This window comes from Electrona antarctica, assembly GCF_951216825.1.
Source record: "Electrona antarctica genome assembly, chromosome: 4".
Lineage (NCBI taxonomy): Eukaryota > Metazoa > Chordata > Actinopteri > Myctophiformes > Myctophidae > Electrona > Electrona antarctica.
Window position 1 is genome coordinate 41,253,900 of NC_136809.1, and position 21,938 is coordinate 41,275,837.

At 44.5% G+C, this 21,938-nt stretch overlaps 1 protein-coding gene across 1 annotated transcript in view; it reads left to right on the forward strand.

Annotated features, from left to right (window-relative positions):
- LOC306922612 (trinucleotide repeat-containing gene 6C protein-like) overlaps positions 1 to 21,938 on the forward strand; it is a 64,693-nt gene that overhangs the window by 18,125 nt on the left and 24,630 nt on the right. Inside the window, exon 4 of the mRNA XM_079500333.1 lies at positions 13,368 to 13,763. Coding sequence (XP_079356459.1) covers positions 13,368 to 13,763 — 396 coding nt within the window. The remainder of the gene's footprint in view (positions 1 to 13,367; positions 13,764 to 21,938) is intronic.

Below are 21,938 nucleotides of genomic sequence, written 5' to 3' on the forward strand. Positions count from 1 at the left end.
GTGTGTGTCGTCTCGTCTCCAGCCTGAGCACCAACCTGACCATCTGGGTGTGACGACTGTTGGACTTTAACTAAGGTCGCCAAGGGTTTCCGTCACCTTTGACCCGACATTTTTAATTAGGCGATCTCCATTTCACCGGCCTGTCTGTGAGCTGTGCCTATTAGTCTGGTTTTGAAGGCTGTGTACATCGTTGGCCACTTAGGTTGCTCTCGAGAAATATGTCACTTTGTGTGGGTGTTAGTTTAGCACTCTTCATTTTAATTAGCTCCCTAACATGTCACTCTGTCTGGCGGAAATTGGATTGAAAATGCTGAAACCCAAGTTTCAAACCCTTTGCATTATGAGATTCGCTAACATTTTAAGATAATTTTATTGATAGATACAATAGGCTGACAGGAAATGGGGAGAGAGAGAGATGGGGAGTGACGCGCAGCAAAGGTCGTCGGGATTGGGAGTCGGACCCGCAACACGCTGTCGGGCGGTATTGCCAGCCATTGAACCAACTTGCAGCAACAAAAGATTAATCATAACGTGTTTTCTTGGAGAAACTGAGGCAAATGGATAAAGAACAAAAGTGAACAAGCTGTTTTAACACATACAATTTGGAAAAGCCAGCTGTTTTGTTTCTTAAGCTGGGTGCAGGAGGTAATCCTTGAGCATCTCTACACGTGTGGCCCAAAGAGTCTCTGTCCCACACGGTAACATCCTGTGTTAATTAACACTGTCAGTGTTAAATTAACACCCTGAATGTTGCTGCATGTAAACATGCACTGCTATTATCGCACATCTGGGTGTTGTTTGTTTGTTACATACAATAATACAATATGAACATCGTCGCTATCGCGGGTGGAAACCTTGTATGTCCAAAACAGAAAACATGTGACATGTTGTGAGCTTGTAGATTTTTTGCTACTTTTGCATGACACTGTAGTTGATATGATGAAGTGGGAAAATAACATAAAAGAATAAAAATCACACCCGTGTGAACTGAGTGGTGTAAGGTCTTATATAGACTGATCAGCTGTGGTCTGACGTAATGTCTGACGTAATGAAATCACACCCGTGTGAACTGGGTGACCATAGCAACCGTGCTCATTTTTTGAGCACAGACAGACAGACACGTAAACTAACAAAGCCAGTCGTAGGAGTGGTTTACACCACTCAAAAAGTATGGAGATATGAGGTTTCAACCCGGCGGCAACGATATGCATATTATATTGTATGCATGGGCATATATGCATATATATCCATATGCATTGTGTGTGTGTGTGTGTGTGTGTGTGTGTGTGTGTGTGTGTGTGTGTGTGTGTGTGTGTGTGTGTGTGTGTGTGTGTGTGTGTGTGTGTGTGTGTGTGTGTGTGTGTGTGTGTGTGTGTGTGTGTGTGTGTGTGTGTGTGGGCAGAAAAGTCTTTTAGGTGGCATGGTTAGAACAAAAGAGAGAGAGGGGGGGGGGGGGGGGGGGGGGGGGGGGGGGGGCTGTGTAATGGCCCACATTAAAAAAAGAGTGAAGGAAAGAAGGTAATGAAGCAATGAGCACTTAGATGAGTGCCAACAATGACAGTGCCATTATAGTGCAGGACTAATGCATGGATATTATTTCATGATATGTTGTAATGAGAGAGATGGACATGTAGGGCAGCGGAGATTGACTGTTTGTTGGTCAGCTTGCCCTGTGCAACATGGCCTATGACCTCACACATCTCTCTAAATATCTCTAACACACATAGTCTAAAGTGGAAATAGTTGAGCTCTCATATCCATGCCACTACAAAAATAACTCTCTCCATGCAAAATGACATGCAGCTGTGAATTGTGTTTTCTTCCATATGATGATGGTGTCTCTCCATGTCGCTTTCTTTATACACTCACAGGCGCACGCACGCACGCACGCACGCACGCACGCACGCACACACACACACACGGCCATCACCCACACCATTTCTCTCCCCCTGTTGCAGGCCCGCCTCGGTCCCCAGCATTTCAATTTGTTTGCGGTAATCGATCTTCGCCGGGCGCGTTCATATGTATGAAAATGAGCTAAAGCGCCGTCGCTGTGGAATTAACTTCTCTGCCCCCCATTAGACTTGGAGATCCAGAGAGACACGGGGTTCCGAGAGCCCGGTGGTGCGCCACACGGACCACCCCCATCCCCCCTCCCCCCACACACACACAAGCTGGACCTCTGAGGCAGAGCGCACAGCCTAGCCCCCACCCCCCTCCGCCCCCCCACCCTATGCCTCCCACTCTGTGTCCCTGATCCCCATTACCACAGAGGGCAGGGGGACGTTGATTATTCCCCACCCCGTCTCTCCGTCCACTGCTACCACAGTGAGCCAGTTGGACTGCTGTGCGCACGCGCAGTCGCACACTTATACGCACCAACCAATCTCCATACTACATGCATACAGTACATGCATGCATGCACTCACACAATGCACACATGCACACGCACACACTCCTTCAGAGAAAAACACTTATTGGACAAGATGCATATATTCGTAGTTCGCCCAATGATATTCACGTATGGTTGCACATGGGCACCACACACACACACACACACACACACACACACACACACACACACACACACACACACACACCTTCCCCTTGGGGACCTGCAGGCTTTCAGTCCATTCTCACTGAGTGAAGCAAATGCTTACATCATGGAATTGCAAAACAGCGGTGGCAATAATATGCTAGCTATGATTGTTGTTTACACACACACACACACACACACACACACACAGACACACTATCACACACACACACACACACTATCACACTTATACGTGCATGACAATCACACTCACAAACACAACAGTGTCACACAGACCACAGAAGTAGAAAAAAAAGATCCATGAAGTTATGAGAAAGCACGTCCCAAGTGGGGAGTGATGCAAATGCAATTCATGAAACAGGTGGCGGCAGGCGGAAGCAGAGCGCTCCAGTAAAGCTACGATACGCCTGTCACATTCCCACAAGCCGATAATCAGACAATCAGCCATCCCGCTCCGTTTCTGCTGCCCACGCACTTTTCTCCGCAGAGAGGTTAAAGAACAAATGGAATGCATGTCAGTCTCCAGTCCTTCAGTTTTCTCCTTACCCACGCATTTCCCTTCCCTCGGTTTCTTTTTGCATCAAATATGGCCGCCTGCCACACAGTGTCACCAAGTCTGTAGGCATTTCATTTCATGTTTTTGTTTCCCCCCCCCCTCGCCCCTTGAGGTTTTTTTTTTTACGTGACACATACCCGCACCAGTTCACTGTATAAATCCGTATTGGATTAATTTGCAATTTCACATGCAATTAATTGCGTCAACACTTTTTTTTAAGGAATTCTCATGAATCGCAATCTAATTAGAGGCTAATTTACTTTTGGAGCTGGGGCGGCTTCTCTCTGCTGTTAACCACATTTTATAAATACTCAATGAATTAACAGTGAATGGGCTCTGAATTACGTCCCGTGGATTTATGACTGCCGTGCGTAATTGTTTTTCCTCGACCCCCTCTCTGTTCATCCTACGTGCATGTCAAGTGGTTGGAGAGAGAGAGAGATAGTGTGCGAGAGAGAGAGGGAGAGGGCGTAGACTAGAGAGTAAAAGGAAGGAAAGGGGGGGTCCCCTAAATTTAAACAATGCTCTCCTCACTGCATGTGTTTGTGTTTTATGATCACTCAACACACTGTTGACATGAGAACCCATTCAATACCACCTCTACTGCCATTGAAATGACATGAGAACCCATTCAATACCACCTCTACTGCCATTGAACTGACATGAGAACCCATTCAATACCACCTCTACTGCCATTGAAATGACATGAGAACCCATTCAATACCACCTCTACTGCCATTGAAATGACATGAGAACCCATTCAATACCACCTCTACTGCCATTGAAATGACATGAGAACCCATTCAATACCACCTCTACTGCCATTGAAATGACATGAGAACCCATTCAATACCACCTCTACTGCCATTGAAATGACATGAGAACCCATTCAATACCACCTCTACTGCCATTGAAATGACATGAGAACCCATTCAATACCACCTCTACTGCCATTGAAATGACATGAGAACCCATTCAATACCACCTCTACTGCCATTGAAATGACATGAGAACCCATTCAATACCACCTCTACTGCCATTGAACTGACATGAGAACCCATTCAATACCACCTCTACTGCCATTGAAATGAGAACCCATTCAATACCGCCTCTACTGCCATTGAAATGAGAACCCATTCAATACCACCTCTACTGCCATTGAACTGACATGAGAACCCATTCAATACCACCTCTACTGCCATTGAAATGACATGAGAACCCATTCAATACCACCTCTACTGCCATTGAACTGACATGAGAACCCATTCAATACCACCTCTACTGCCATTGAAATGCAGCATGTCAAATATCCTACTAATTAATAGGACGCAGGACAGCAGATATGAATGGTGTGTGTGTGTGTGTGTGTGTGTGTGTGCGTGCGCGTGAGCGCGCGTGTGTGCGTGCGTGCGTGCGTCAGTACCAAGTGGCTCTTCTCACTGGCCTCAGGCCACATTGACACGAAAATGGTATCCACACACCCATCGTTATTCAGGAATCGGATATGATTTGTATAGTGTTTTAATGAGATGATATTTTAATCTCTTCATTTGAGATACGTTAATCCCCTATTGCCTGCCTTCTGAGACAACATTGTTTGCAGCAACTCTGGCCCTGCATGATGAAGAGTTGTCGTTGCTTTAACCACTGAAGATGTACAATCTACAAGCTCTCAATGCATCACCTTGTGAGATAGTAGATCAGCTGTTGTTAAAATATTCATATTTATTTTTATTTGTGGAAATATTTGAAACCCATTGAACAGTTTGACAGTGGTCCAGGAGCTGCTTCTGACTCGGGGTGACGTAATTCTCATTTGGGTTCACAGGCTTATCAGGTTTTAAGAATCCTTTTCCGTATATGTGATCTTGATCATATCCTCCGGCACTTGTCGCCCTCAGGCATCACACTGAGACTGAGACATAAAGTGATCCGGTTGAAGGAGCCTTTATTGTCCATAGCGGAGGTTAGTAACGATTAGGTCTAAAAAAAAAAGAAAAGGGGGTTCACACTCCCCACAGACAGAAAGAGGCACAGCTGAGTTTAACAAGGAGACTCATTAGAGAGAGTGTGTGTGTTTGTGCGTGTGTGTGTGTGTGTGTGTGTGTATGTGTGTGTGTGTGTGTGTGTGTGTGTGCGCGCGCGTGTCAGAAGCTCGACATGGGGGAACTGGGGTCACAGGAGGCAAACGGAGGTGCGTTAGGCAACTGTCAGTCTCCATAGCAACATTACCCTGGGAAGGGTGAGGGGTGAGAAACCATGCCTTTTATTGTGTGTGTGAGAGAGAGAGATCGGTTCGTCTGGACTACTACTGACAGATGGGACCTTATAGAGATGCACCCACTTGACCCTGTCTCTCTCTCACACACACACACACACACACACACACACACACACACACACACACACACACACACACACACACGTCTCTCAACTCGCTAGGGCCTCTCCTTGCTACGCCACCGAAACAGGCATGAACTCGGTGTCAATCAACATGTTAACACCTTTAATGTGTTATAAATCATAAGAAGTTACGGTCCCTGCTGATGTTTACACGAACCTTTGAAGAATTACGGCGTCTTAATTGTACCTCCATTTCATGAAAATCCTGCTGAAAATAGTCCCATCGTTTGTTACCGAGAGTTTGTTACCACCGGAGCTATGCTAAACAACAACACAGACCAATGGCGGATGGATCCGACCATGTAACCCTGTTGACTTGCATTGAACTCGGTTTCCCAGAAGCCCTTGCAAGCCAGTGATAGGTCGATTTCCGGTTACGTCATCATAAAGTGATGTCCGCGACAAAGCCGGTATTTCTTAAAAGTTATCAAAAAACTGTGAATTGAACATATAAAACAAATAGCGGGTTTGGCAGGGAAAGACGATGGAGAAAAAAAACATGGGTTTAGCGGGTTCCGCAGCGAACCTGTTAACTCCACCTCAGTCAGTCTCCCCTTTCCTACTATTCAGAGCATCTCACCACCATGTCTTAACTTCATTGGACAATAAATGATAAAACGGTAAAAAATATTTTTATATAGTTTCCATAGTTTGTGGTATGATAATTTAGCATGCCAGAAAGCACTGTATACGTCCCATGACCTGAAAGACAGAACTGAGTAGAGTCTTCTACAGTCAGCGCTGCAGTATGAAAGGACCTTAATGATGTGGACATATTTATTATTTTATTTGTATTTTACTGCTGACCTCTTGGCACTGTTTACATGAGAAAAGGGAAAACGGTGAACCTCACCATTGCAAGCATAAAATATAAACGTATTGGACCACACAACGTAACGTATATGTGGTGTATATAAAATGACTGTACATCAATATAAAACCACTTTAAAGGCATGGTTTATATCCTGGCTGTTCCTCTGAGCTTTTAGTGGATTAATAAAGGGACTCTGGTGTGGTAGCATAAGGTTCTAGAAGTGACTATAAAGCACTGGCTATTGTGTCCATTCCTCCCCCACTATAAAGGGTATAGCTGCATATTAAAGTACCTCTGCAGACAATGGACATGGGAGTTGTGTGAACCTGCGCTGCCTGCCACTAGGCAGGCTCAACCAGTTACAATGGTTCCTTTTACTAGATCAGGGGTTCTCAACCCGTGGGTCGCGACCCCTCGGGGGGGTCGCCAAATTATTTTAGGGGGTCCCCAAATCATTTAAAAAAAAAAAAAAAAAAAAGATTTTTATTTTTTATTTTTTTTCACAATTTTTCAAAAATAGCAGACCTACAAGCTCATAGCGCGCCGAGTGGCGCGCTATGAGCTTGTAGATCTGCTATTTTTAAATAGCTAAATTATAACAATGCTTAAAGGATCTGCCCCACTTCCAACATTATGCCTCACTCTAGATGTTCAATTTGCGCACTTCTTTTCAAAACTAAAATACATTCACTTTTGTCTCATTTTCTCCTATGCCCTTGTTCTAGAAAATCCCAAGTTCTTATTTCTCTCTCTCTTTCTCTCTCTCTCTCTCTCTCTCTCTCTCTCTCTCTCTGGTTGTGCGTAATTAAGCATTGAGTATGAGGAAGGGCTGTAATTATAAGTTTGGTGGATGGCTGCAGAGAGCGCCTCAGTTGGAGGGTTTAATGGAATTTGCAGTGCACCCGTTACTGGCGTTACAAATGCTTATTTAATTGGCTCCCCCTTTCAACTTCAATTAGGGGTTTTAAGACCACTGCCATAATGAGGATTTGTGGTCACTTCGTAAAACCAACTCTCTGGCGCCTCCTCAGCTTAATGAACATTTGTGTTTCTATATTCTGCCGTAGGGTTGGACAGTATGCATCAAATATCACAATATTTTAAACTAAATACCTCTATCAATACTGTGATGATACTATCGTATTGTGAAAATACGATCTACAACTCAACGTGTATATAAATAGCCAATTCCTGCAGTTTTTTGACCATTTATTGAAGGCATTAATTAAACCTAAGAGAAACCAGGAAAATACAACACTTGTGCCCTATCACAATATTACGATATGCAAAATCCCAGACTATATCTGGTCTCATATCATGGATATAAATATACAGTAATATCAATATTGCCCAGTGCTATTCTGCCACAAGCAGAATCCATCTGTGATCGTAGCTCTATTGTTGTCTTCACACATTAACATCTGTCCACTCTAATGTGTATGGATATCCTTTCACCAGCCCTTCAATTACTTAATGTTCTTCACCTGTTATCTGCCTTTGAAGTGTTGAGGTGTCGCTCAGGTCAAGAGCTCTCGCTCCTTCATCAGATTATACAGGTGAAATGAGTGATAAAGATCAGACTTCATACACATTTTGTGCTCTCTCTCTTTCTAAGGGTGAGTTGTAACTCGTGAAAAGTAAAGCATGAATTAAATTAAAGCTATAATGCGGGACTCGGTCAATCTTTTTCTGGAATTTCTTAGATTTTAGACATTTCAAGATGCTAATACCACTTGATAGTTCTGAAAGCAGAATCTTAAAAAAAGAAATGCTCCAAGCAGCACGAGTTGGTATTCATATCCAATATTGAAAACATGTTCAAAGTCTTCTTTCAAGGCTAATGGTCCCGTGCAAAATATGTTGAATATTTGACACAGTCTATTTAGTGTTCAGAAAATGAATAAATAGGTGAGCTGTCTTGGAGTTTAATAGGCAGGGAAAAGGCAGTTTATTCTGCAAGGCTGCTAGGCAACCCATTATGTTTAGAGGCAATACGCCCGCCTGTCACCTCACTAATCTTCTGTGTAGATTTATTTTCCTTTCAGTGGCAGTGAGCGAAACCAGAATATTTTGTGTGACTCAAGTCATTTAATATTTTATTGGTGCTAGTAGCTCTCATTTATGGGATTCCCCACTTTTTTCCCCAGCTCTTTTTCTCTTTGTCCACGCACAGATCTGTTGCTGTTGTACTGTAGACATGTTCTCTTCCACATTTTCACTGATATATTATACAGATATACAGTGAAGTACATGTCAATTTTAGATGGACATACTATAACATTGTGACAGCATTTTCCTATCCCGCACTAACATATGGAAGAACAATAAGCTTTTGGTGTACACTAAGCTTGATAAACAAAGCAATCCTTGTGACAATGTGTGTGTGTCTATTCTGAAGAAACTAGACCAGTGCCCTGCAGGCTACTCGGGGACCATGCAAGTTTGGAACAATATAAACAGGGAATGATGCATGCCCCACCCAATGACCTGTTGTCAGAGTACTCACTGTACCCGAGTACCCTGTGAATGATGCATGCCCCACCCAATGACCTGTTGTCAGAGTACTCACTGTACCCGAGTACCCTGTGAATGATGCATGCCCCACCCAATGACCTGTTGTCAGAGTACTCACTGTACCCGAGTACCCTGTGAATGATGCATGCCCCACCCAATGACCTGTTGTCAGAGTACTCACTGTACCCGAGTACCCTGTGCGGTACCAGCAACGTTAGATATCACAATCAATGGGTTATTCATAAAGGGCACCGGCCTACTCGGGAGCGACGCAAGGCCTCATCCGCTTATGCGATACCTGTTGTACCCTGTCTGGGTCTCTTTTATGCCCATATATAGATCCCTGATGTCATCAGTATATGCCCATATATGGGTTGTGGACAACTGCCTGTCTGACCAACTCCATGCTGGGCACCACACTCGCCATCGAAACGGTTCTTGGGATACGCACATTTAGGACAGATAAGCATGCACACGTGCAGGTATCCTCCGTGAGCTTATATCACAGTTCGATGCCAGAGCGTGACATCATCTGTGACACCAGCAGCAAGTTTATATAACTGCCTTGCGCCGGCACAGTCTCCATGTATGGGCATGTTAAGTTTGTGACGCACAACCAACGTCCACCCAGAACCAGAAGGCATTTAATGCCGGATGTCATTTTTGGTGCAGGGGATGTTCTTTTCTCACTTTCTCCCAACATTAGAGAGTGGTAGATATTAGGGTATAAGATGCACTTGTGCTTCCACCACAACAGTAATTACACAAACGCACACAAATGGGCTGCCTGAATCAGAGTTTCTGTGACGTAGGCTTGTGTCAAAGCGAGTCGTGCGGGTGTGCGTATGGTATGCACAGCCATCTGCTTCCTGTGTATCGCACACTGACAGCAGAAAGGGATGGAACATGTACAGCGACTGACGTGGACAGTTCTTTTTCTTTTCTTGAGAAAAAGAGAATAACACGGAGAGTGAAACACTCGGGAGGCAGATAAAACAAGGCGAGAATGGGGAGAGAGCTACGGGGTTAAAGGAACAGCCCAGCGATAGACAGAAAGAAGGGGGGAGGGATGGGTGGAATATGAGAGAGAGCGAGTGAGCGGAGCAGAGGGGGGGCAGGGCACTGTGTACTCGCTGTCCTGCCGCCCGATTGGCTGAGGGAGGCGTCAGGCGTGCTGAGCTGAATTTAATCAAATGCGTCACACAGGCTGCAGCTCCGAGCCAACAGCCAGTCAGGAACTGCTGGAGGGGGCGGGGAGGTCTTGTTCAGCATTCATTTGGAGTGTCTGTTTTTAGCAGTGCTATTGGGAAAATCTGTTGGCAGGCACAGTGAAAAACCTCTGTGCTCTCTATTTAACCCACGATGTGGAGCTTAGTATGATCTCCAAATCACAATAGGTCGATGCAGGAAGAGACTGAGAGAGAGCCTGGCAGTCTGTTGATTCTCTGTGTCTCCATATTCTCTCCGTCTTCCATGGTCTCGGTATGAATATCCCCTCTCCTCTCTTTCACCCCCTCCTCCCTCGAGGAAACCTGCTGGCTCAGGTGTTGTTTAGAACCGTCCCATCTACCTAGGGACCGTTGTTTAGAACCGTCCCATCTACCTAGGGACCGGCGAGAAAACATCCCTTTAGAACCGTCCCATCTACCTAGGGACCGACGAGAAAACATCCCATTATTCCCATGTTTTTGCCTGTAGAGCAATGAACTGCAATTCACTTGAAACCCGCATGGGTCATCAGCTATTGAATGTATGGACGACGCAGCTGTTCTGTGCTGCCTGCAGGGCTTTCCTCCAAGACACACAAGAACAAAGAGAACCATACTGAACCGTGCAACTCCCCTGCACGCACGCACGCACGCACGCACGCACGCACACACACACACACGTGCGCACACACATGTGAACACACACACACATACACACACACACACACACACACACACACGCTCTAACCTGATCTCCTTAGTAAGCCTTATTCAGCATGTTGGCCTGGGGCAGCTCTTAGCCTATAGTGCAGCCTTAACCTCCCAGCTCAACAGAGCAGCTAAGCTAATCTGCTTGGGTACAGCAGTACTAGTTGGCCAGGTCTCGCTAATAATAACAGCTTTGATGCTAACGCTCCATTAAACGGCTGGCTGGTCACTGAAATACAGGGAAGGGTCAGACAGGGGCCTGGTCCAAACTAGCAGGGGAAAGCTATGTGTGTGTATACAAACATCCATGTTTGGCATGTGTTGTGTAGGAGGGGAAAAGAGTGCAGAGTCGATGGTGTGTGCTTTTTATACGGTGTATGGCTGGACTGTTGGCATTAAGTTCAACAGAAGGCTGGAAAGCGGATAAAATAAAATAAAACTGCCAAATCTCATAGAACAACATGCAAACATTCAAGTGGGTACACTTCAAATGAATGGAAATTTAAAAGATGCAATGTGGATTTATATCTTATTTTAATTTGTGTCTCCTGCACGAACACCAGCATTTCCACTTCAGAGTGAAGACGGAAAGCCTGTTTGGGCATGGGAGATGCACTACTGATTGACCTATTGTCAACCAGCTGTGGTCCTACCCAACCACAGGATCCACATTTCATGTCAACATCGGTCTCCAGAAGTGGCGTATTTTCAATGTACTCCTCAGTTGAGATTAACGTCAACTATGTCGAGTGACATTTGTTGAAAGGGGTTGTGTAAAGCTTTTCATGTTTTGTCTAAAAGGAGATAGGGCCCGCACACCTGTTTCAGGCAAAGGATTTACTTTATTTCAGCTTAGCGACAACGTTTTGATCTCAACTGACCTGATGAAGATCCATTGAGATCGGAAGGTCGCTAAGCTGAAATAGTAAATCCTTTGCCTGAAACTGCTGTGCGGGCCATCTCCTTTAATCCATTCAGGCCTGACGTCGAAATTTAAAAAAAAAAAGTTTTCTAAATCATGACAATTTTCGGAAAGATTTGAGGCACATTTTAAAGATTTTTCAAAAATAGCAGACCTACAAGTTCATAGCGCGCCACTCGGTGGCGCGCTATGAGCTTGTAGATCTGCTATTTTTCAATAGCTAAATTATAACAATGTTTAAAACACCAAAAGGGGTTCCCGCCCCAAAATGGGTTAATGGTTAATGTGGTTAAACGCTAACGTGACATGGATGCGTTCCAGGTCTCAATGGATTAATATATTGCCTTATTTATGGCCCAGTACCCACCATCGATGTGCGTGTACAGTAAATTGTTGTGCTCAGTCTATTATCATGACACATGAAGAGAAAAGTTCAGATGTTATTGTAGGGGCGAAAAGATAATTCTCTGAAATATATGAGCCTATGCGCCCCTACTGGACAACATCCAAAAGATCTGCACTGCATAGCTCATCTCTGAATGCAGGCTGAACTGAATGCATACTAACTGGAGATACTGAAGGCCTAGGTGTCTCATGAGCCAACTCGCACGGCCAGCAACATGAGTAAGTTAGGATGCACGTGCAGGCGACGCGTGAGAATGAGCACGAACAATGTACGCTACACGCACGAACCACAAGCACGCTACGGGCAGGGAAGCAGACATGGACTACACACAGATGGGAAGACACAGAAACATTGAGCCAGCTGTAGACATCTGGAGAGCCATAAATCTCGGCAATCTCAGAGGTGCCCGCACGGCGTACTGATGCTACAGCAGGTCGCTTCGACGCCGCAGAAGTTTCCTGTAATACACACACACACCATATAACAGTGGCCAAGAAATATTAGTGGTCATGCCAAAGATTGGGAAAAACAACGGAGGAACGGAGATGTACAAGACGGTGAAAAGAGCAAATTGGCAGGGAATAGAACAAGAGTGGCAAAAACAAGGACGGGCAGGACGGACAGTAAGGGTTGATATAATAGTATAAAAGGCCCTGGAGTTTGAGACTGGGCGCCTTTCTTCCATGCAACCAAGGCTATGCTTCTCTGAATGCTGTACTTTACTCTGCACTATTATGAATAAACTGGCACTACTACTAATTAGGGCTGTGAATCTTTGGGTGTCCGATTCGATTAAAAAAAAAATCCAGATTCAGATTCTCTATTCAAAATGATTCTCGATTCAATACATCTCGATTTCATCACAATCTACTCCAGCCAACTGAAGTGACTGTACTCAATACTACAGTAACTTGAAAATGACTGAAGACATGATGTTTACTGTGATTAGGGGGAGCTTACATTTCATATCACAAACACCATGTAGTGAACCATTTTGGAAATTATGAATCGATTTTGAATCGTTCATAACGGGAATCGCGATTCTAATTCGAATCGATTTTTTTTGACACCCCTACTACTAATCTAACTTTGTCTATGTTGATCTGAGTTTCTCTAAGTCTGTCCAGGTGTTATCTATCTATCTATCTATCTATCTATCTATCTATCTATCTATCTATCTATCTACCTACTTGCCACTACATTATGAGTGAATAAAGTTCCACAGGTATTAACTCCTTGCTTCCTGTGTGTGTGTGTGTGTGCGTGCGTGTTCGTCCAGTGCCAGAGCCTGCTCCTATTAAGCCCAGTCCCGGTCCACACCAGTACCACCTCCACCTGCACCACCCCCCTGCCAGCCCCACTCTGTCCTCGTCCTCCGGCAATGGCAAGCGCGCCTCGTCCGGCGGCCAGCCCTCGACTCCTCCGACGCCCCTTCAGCAGCAGCAGCCGCCGTGCCAGCTGTCCTCTGCCAGCGCCCGCTACCCGCCCAGAGAGGTGCCTCCCCGCTTCCGCCAGCACGAGCAAAAGCAGCTACTGAAGAGAGGCCAGCCGCTGCCCGCGGGAGCCCTCAGTGCTCTCCTCCTCCCCTCCTCCTCTTCCTCTTTGACCTCGTCGTCCCCATCTTCATCTACCACCACCACCACTAACTCATCCGCTGCAGGCAAACGCCACTCAGGTCAGTACTCATAGTCATTATAGTTTAGAAATATTCGTTAGTTTTACTTTTAAAAATTTCAGTTTAGTTTTAGTTACTTTTACGAGTGCATAGTACGATTGACTAGTTTTAGTTTGGTTTTCTGACTAGTTTTCGTTGTTTTGCGTTAATTTTAGTTGCGTTCTATAGTGTAGATTCTTGTCCTGACACAAACATTAAATTCCCATTGACAATGAATGGATGATGTATGTATAAGAGCGTCCCTCACTTCACACAGGTGTGATTTTCTCCCCCTTTTAATTACAATAACCCGGCCTCACATACAGTACATAGTTGATCATTGGACCGTTCAATCTGGTCTGTACGAACCTGCAGTCAGCTCATAAAGCTTAACCGTGCAGGCTGAGGCCATGCTGGCGCCCGAGCCTGGGAAACCCCAGGGTTTCTGTTCTTTTCACTTCCATGCAAATAGAAGCTACTAAGATGAGGACAAATGTTGGAAATCCCTCATAACACATTGATTGATACACCATACCTTAGCTTTTTAGACACGCGCGCATGCACGCGCGCATGCACACACACACACACACACACACACACACACACACACACACACACACACACACACACACACACACCTTTCTGCTCTCTACAGCCTACGGTATCTTTTTAATGAACTCACCACCAGCACCCCACTGAGACTGCCTGCAGGCACTCATTGACTCGGTCTGTCTGTCTGTCTGTCTGTCTGTCTGTCTGTCTATTACTATGCACACACGTTGCTATGGATAAAGCGTGGCCGTTAGTAATATACTGTTGCTAAGACTATATTTATGTTCTCTTAACTGCGATGGGCGACAGCTCCACTTTCGTACATCTAGAGGAGTGTTTCTGTTCTTGATAGCTTTATTCTGGTAGCTAACTGCAATCTCCAATGCCTCCATTCCCCAGGAATGTAACTATTCAAAAATGTATTTATTTTATTTATATATCATTTTTTTCTACCTTTCTACCTCAGATCAGCATTGTGTTTGCATAATAATTTGAGAAGACAAAAAGAAAGACCATGCATATACAAAAATAACATAGACTACTGTAACTTTGAAGATGTGAGCAAAGCATAGCATGAGCATCTGTTGGCATCGCTCTTCGCTTCTCCCTTCTTGCTCTGTCTTTTCATCTGTCTCGTTCGTCCTTTGCTCTGTGCTGCCTTTCATTACTGACTCACATGTTTGTTTGGAGAGCATCAGTCATTCAGTAAACAAATCTGTAGCAGCTGTGGTGCAAAGGCTAACTAGTTGGCTAGCATGAGCCTTGGGTTCAGCACCGTGCATTGCAGAACCATATGATCCATGTCTAGTTTACATTCTGTCTGACCATGAGCCTTGGGTCAGCACCGTGCATTGCAGAACCATATGATCCATGTCTAGTTTACATTCTGTCTGACCATGAGCCTTGGGTCAGCACCGTGCATTGCAGAACCATATGATCCATGTCTAGTTTACATTCTGTCTGACCATGAGCCTTGGGTCAGCACCGTGCATTGCAGAACCATATGATCCATGTCTAGTTTACATTCTGTCTGACCATGAGCCTTGGGTCAGCACCGTGCATTGCAGAACCATATGATCCATGTCTAGTTTACATTCTGTCTGACCATGAGCCTTGGGTTCAGCACCGTGCATTGCAGAACCATATGATCCATGTCTAGTTTACATTCTGTCTGACCATGGTTGGTTATTGTCTTTATGCTTCAATTCACTGTATAACCTTAGCCTGTTCTCTTGGATTAGGATGAACTTCTGACGGCATTCTATATGAAAGTCTTCTTGCCCATTTCTGTGGGGAACATTTTTATTCACATTCACATATTGGCCTCCAAATGTATTGTTATTCAAAAGTATTGAGTCTTAAAGATCCAGTGCAATGATTTCTGAAACAATTGGCATAATTGTATGCGTTTTTTGATGGATACATAGTTATAAAACAATGCGTAGGACGAGTGAGAGTCAGTCTAGCTTTCCCTAGAAATTGGATATACCGGTATAAATCTGTTAGATTCCATTGACAACTTGAGGGAGAGTGACATTTTCACAGTGATGACTTTTGTCTTTTGTTAAATTATACCATGGAATAGAAAAAAGCAATTCACATTCACCATTTTGGCTTAGCCTTTAAACATTTTATATAAATTGCAGTTTGATTATTGCAGTCAATTGTCTCGTCTAGCATTATATGGCAAAATGCGCTATAAAACATTTATTTCCTTTTGTGATGTGATGTGATGAAGGTTTGACCCTTAATTGAAGCACACTTATCCAAAGTTCTATTTAACGAATTCCCTACACGATTACTCGTAAAGTATCTGATCCCATATAACCATAAGAAACTATATTTCTCATTTTCCTCCAGGACTGCTGGTGGTATGTTTTAACCTCTAATCTATAATAAACTCTGGTTGGCTAGCATATTAATAGAACTGAGGTTGAAGCCACAGCCATATTGGACTGAAGCTAGATGACTAGCATCCGGTTATGAGACTTTATGAAATGGATTTAGTAAAACACTATATAATGACCAGTGATGCAAATAGCCTGCATCCTGCATCCTTAAACTCACTAAATTGAGAAAGGACGCAATCGTGTCACCCTCCCGGGGTCCTGGGATGCAATACTGTACCCGGTACTGTACTCTAACGTCATTGAAGTAGGATTCATACAAAATAAACCGTTGTCTGCCGATTACGGGATAGGCCATATTTGATCGTTTTATATCAATATGAAACGGCTACACTGCAAACCAACCTGTAGTCATGTCCCGGTTGCTATGCAACGCCTCCGTCACCACCAGCACCAGGAGTTTTGCACACGGCCCCCATAGAGCTCCAGTCAAAGTAGGATTTTTTTCTATGCCTCGTATCTCTGAAACTACGAGCGCTGTCTGTGGTTTTGAAAACGCTATTTGTGATTTTTCACCCACTGGGGATCGACATATTACCGTTTCTGGCGAAAGGTAAACATCGTAAGGTAATGCTAACACTAGCCCACTCTGCGAAGCCGGGAGAACGGATGTAAATGACTAGAAATCTCGTAATTTCCGTCGGCAGGGAAATGACCCCAGACAACTAGGTGGCAGTCAAAAGATAATATACACCGTGGGTTAATTGTTAGGCCTACAAAGGTTAATTAAATATTCAAAAGGAAAGTAACTTGTACTTTGAGTAAATTATTTACCAGGTACTCCAGGTACAAAAGAAAACGTGGAAACTATGGGAGTAATTGTACTCAAGTACTCTACCCAACACTAAACAATCCAGGTTAGCTAGCAAGTTAACAGCTGTTTAGTTAATTCAATTGATTATCTGAATTAGATCATTTAAAAATAAGTTATTGTTATTATTGATTAACAGGGCAATACCCAAAGGGTCCTGGGACCCTTAGGGTTCCTTGAGGGAGTTCCAGGGGGTCCCCAGCTAAATGGTAGTTATACATTGGGTTCCCAGAGATAGACCGTAGACTAATTCAGGTCAAACTGGGTGTCCTTGAAATGAAAATGGTTGAAAATCACTGCTAGAGCCGTACAAATCTTCACTTATGGGGGTCCCTGGCATATATTTTCTAATGGCGGTCCGCTTGCTAATGAGTGTCAATTTGGGGGTCCTTCACATGAAAACGTTTTGGGTTTTTTGGGGGGGGGGGGGGGGGGTTTATTAGATCAGTGGTTTTAACCTAATGTATCTGTATGTGTGGATCTCACCACTGTCCATTTGGCCCTCCACTCTGTCGAGGGCTTCTCAGGACAACATTGCCTGTAGCAGTAAAGCCCCAAGCAGACCAACCCACACCACCCCTCCTTCCTAGTCCCTGGGGCTTCCCATTCACCGCCTGTTCTTTCCCTGTTTGCTCAGACAATAGCCCTGGGCTACTGCTGGCCGTCTTGTCGTAATACCAATGGCATATATTATTCATGGAGAGGACATTCTAGTTTAAATCAATGCTTGGCTGTCAAAAACGGGGGAAAATCTCAGCTTAATTTTATCAGAGAATATGATTTCCTTTATGACAGTGGTGAAAGAAAATAAAACATTTTTGACAGATCTCGACAGAACCAAACCGTGAACTTGCAACATGCGTGGCATGTGCGTGGCATAATCCTCTGATTAGTTTTGGTTGCAGGGAGAGAGAGGAGGCAACGTTAACATGCTTTTTGACCTCTCTAGTAAGGTTGATCTATAGATTATTACTTGAGTTGAAAGCAGGTTTCCCACACCAGAAATTGTAGCTCTACAAGATCACAGTGTGTCACACAATGCAATTGTAGATATGCTATTTTCGGTGCACGACATGGCCTGCAACCACGTATAAATGATGCACGAGGCTAGGCCTGTCACAATTATTACATAATCGCCTCATCGCAATTATTTGAGATAATCGCAATTCATTTTGCACAATTGTTATAACCGTTTCCATGTACATTTTCTAACGGTTTCCAAAAATAGCAGAAATAGCTGATCTACACGCTTACAACACGTCACAAATTCTAACATTTTCTTGAAAGTATGTAAAATGTCTTTGTATATTTACCGGCAAGGCATTTGTCATATATGCCCTTTGCAATTTGTGATTATTTAATGTGATATTCATATACGTATGTTCCAATGTTCAAACACGATCGTGACAGCCCTACACGAGGCTTGTGAGGACACACTCTTGTGGTTCCCCTCAGCTAAGCACAGAAACATACATGTGCATGATTGCGGACGCACACGTGTGTGTACACACACAGTGATTGTGCAGCAACCACAGCACAGTGCTCTGACCTAGATGTGTCCTCTCAGAGTAGTGGCTGTACTGCAAGCCAGCTGGCTGAGAGTTTGTAGAGGAACAACGCACATCATGGGCGCGCGCACACACACACACACACACACACACACACACACACACACACACATCCACTCTTCTCTTACCCCCCCGCTTTATTTTCCTGCTGCCAGGAATAAAATAAATATTTTTCCAGCCATAATTTGGCGTTGCTTAGCAGCCTTATATTTGGATCAAAAGAATCATACTGATGTTTATCGTGGAACAGAACATGAGTAACATTAAATTTATGCAAACCGTGCACAAATCTAGCATCACAATGGGTTGCGCACGCACGCCTGCACCACAACCACCCCCCAAACTCCATGGTCTTAATTTAAGGCATCTCCCCCAGCCAGACTTGAGTGCATTCACACCACTTATGCACAATTGTGTCCCCCCCCAACCCTTTATAATGCCCCCCAAACTCCAGACAGAGCCCCCCCAATCCCCCCCACCTCCACAGCTGACTAGGGACCATTGAGGACTGCCTTCCCAGTCAGCCAGTCATCCTCATCCAGCCTGGGTCCCTGGGAGCAGGTGCTAGAGTGGGGGTCTGTCTTAAGACGAGCAGACTGTGGGAACGGCAGTCCAACAGCTGTTTGCTGCGTCGTAGCCAGAAGGCATGCTGCAGGCAGGGTGCTGTTAACACACACACTGGACCCTTTCATTTATGCTCTTTTGATTTGTAGGTAAAGGGGTGGTGTGTAACAAATGCATCAGTGGTTGGCCTCTAGTCTTAATGTAAAAAATAAAGGCTTTCTTTTGTAATTAAAAGTTAATGAGTTGCATGAGACAACTGGTGGTGATGGAGGAAATATAGTCTGCTAGACGTTGAAGAAATACATCCTGCTTGTATAAAACGACTTGAGGGATTTTCTGTGTGTATATATATATATATATATATATATATATATATATATATTTAAAGCGTACATCCTACAAAGAGTAGGCTTGCATTTTTAAAACGGTTACGCTTTGAGATGAAAGCTTAAACCAAGCCCAGATCAATGTTTTATTTGTTCTGTTTAGATCTTCACCACTAGTGAGCCTTAATGATGCCAGACATGTATTTTTGGAGACGGATAAAGGTTGCCCCATCAGTGCAGGGTGAGAGGATGTGCATCTCTCTCTCTCTCGCACACACACACACACACACACACACACACACACACACACACACACACACACACACACACACACACACACACACACACACACACACACACACACACACACACACAGCGCACACACACAGCGCACACACACACAGCACACAGTGAGAGAACCCCCTAGTGGCTTCATTAGTCCAAGCTTTTCCAGGGAAACCAGAGAAGCCACCATGGTCTCTCTCTCTCTCTCCCTTTCTCTCCCTCTCTCTCGCTCTCTCTCTCTCCCCCTTTCTCCCTCTCTCTCCCTCTCTTTCTATTCTCTCCTCTCAGCGGAGGTAAACAGACATGAAGGATGAGGTTTTCTAAAAACCCTCCCATGACCGTTTGCTCTCACTCTTTCTTTCTGTCTGTCTCAGCATCCGGATAAACAACGTGCCGTTTCTGCTCCAAGTGGGGGAGCGGAAGTCTCCTGAATGCGAGTTGGAGGGGCGATGATGAGGTTACTAAACGTTGTGGGGTGTTACGTATGCCCAGAGTGTGGCTTGAATGTCGCACAGTTGAATAGAGGAGCGACAGGCTGCGTCCAGTTCAGAGCCTAGAGAATGTCACCGGCTTAAAGCTATGACTCACACTCTAAAACAGTGGGTCCATTTATTGCAGCAAAACCTCTCACACTCTCTCTCTCTCTCTCTCTCTCTCTCTCTCTCTCTCTCTCTCTCTCATATCTTCCTTTTCACAGCCCCCCCTAGTTCTGCTTTGATGATGTCATCACAAAGTTTCCCCTATTGTCATTTATGTTTATTTATTTATTTTATTTTATTTAAGCACAAGAAGTGTTTTAATATTTGCTGTTATTTCGTGGCTACTGTATGTAGGGATGTTTTCAGATCGCTTGCCTTCACTCGTTTGCGTAGGCACACGCACACACAAACAAATGAAGCGGTCTTGTTTCATCTTGGCAGAGGCAGCATATGGAGCTATAGAGGCCCCTATTGTTTTTATTTCTTCTCTATTCATTCGTGAAGCACAATCAGAGACTGCCCTCCTAGTTGCAGCCACAACGAAAGCGGCACCATGTTATTGATGCACGATTGCAAACAAAGACTGGAAGTAATTGTCCCCTTTTAGCCGCTATTCATGCTCCGATCCCTTTACCCCCCCACCCCCGACATACATACACGCGGGTGCACGCGCACAAACGCGCGCGCACCCACTGCCCACGTTACCACACCTCAAAATCAGACAGACCTTGAACATGGTAAATGTATTTCTCTTCTGCACACACTTGCAGAATCATATCCATGTGTGTGTTCATACAGTATATACTATATACGTGACTGTAGTGCGTCATGGGCACAAATGTAAGCACAGGTTGGGCTACATGGGTAGCCTTGCCAGCTAGCAGCAGCCTCTTTGCAGTGTTTGTGCTGTGATGCAGCAGCAGACATATTGAAAGGATGGAGGCAGCTGTTCCCCATCCTTTTGCTGATCAGGGTAATGCTTAATTTATAATTAGTTGCGTGCCAGTGGCGCGCACCGAAAATAGCAGATCGACTAGCTCTCGAGCTTGTAGATCTGATATTTTTGTCTATTTTAGGCACGCAACACCGGCAACTAGGTATTGATCATGTTTAAACTGTATCAGGATGCTGCTGGTGCAACTCTCCTTAGGTATTTTTCCTCTCTCTCTCTCTCTCTCTCTCTCTCTCTCTCTCTCTCTCTCTCTCTCTCTTCGTGACTGACTCGCCTTTTTTGTTTTTAAAGACACAGATGCCATCGGGCTCCTCTACCTCATCTCTCCCTTTCTCCTTTCTATATTGTTAAAATTGTTGTTTCGTATGGATTTTCTTTGACAGCATTGATGAAAAAGGCTGTCCTGTCCTGAGCATTTATGCAACCTATTTTTATACACACGTCAGAGAAAAATAAAAGCTGTGTATGAGGAGTGTTATGAGGAAAATGGAACGGGAAAGGCATAGACACAGTGAGCAGAGGAAAATAACAGAGCAAGCAAGACATTCTTGTACAGGCTGCAACCTCTGCGCTCCTTGGCTGCGTTTCAGGTCTGATAAAATGGCGTCGCTGCCTGCTCTGCAGGCTAAAACACTGACAGAGTGGAAGAAAAGCAAAGAATAGAACGACATCAGTGTCTTTGAAAATGCCAGCGCTGTCATGCTTTTTTTCCTTTCCAAGTAAAAGAAAACAGACATCTAACAGCCACAGAA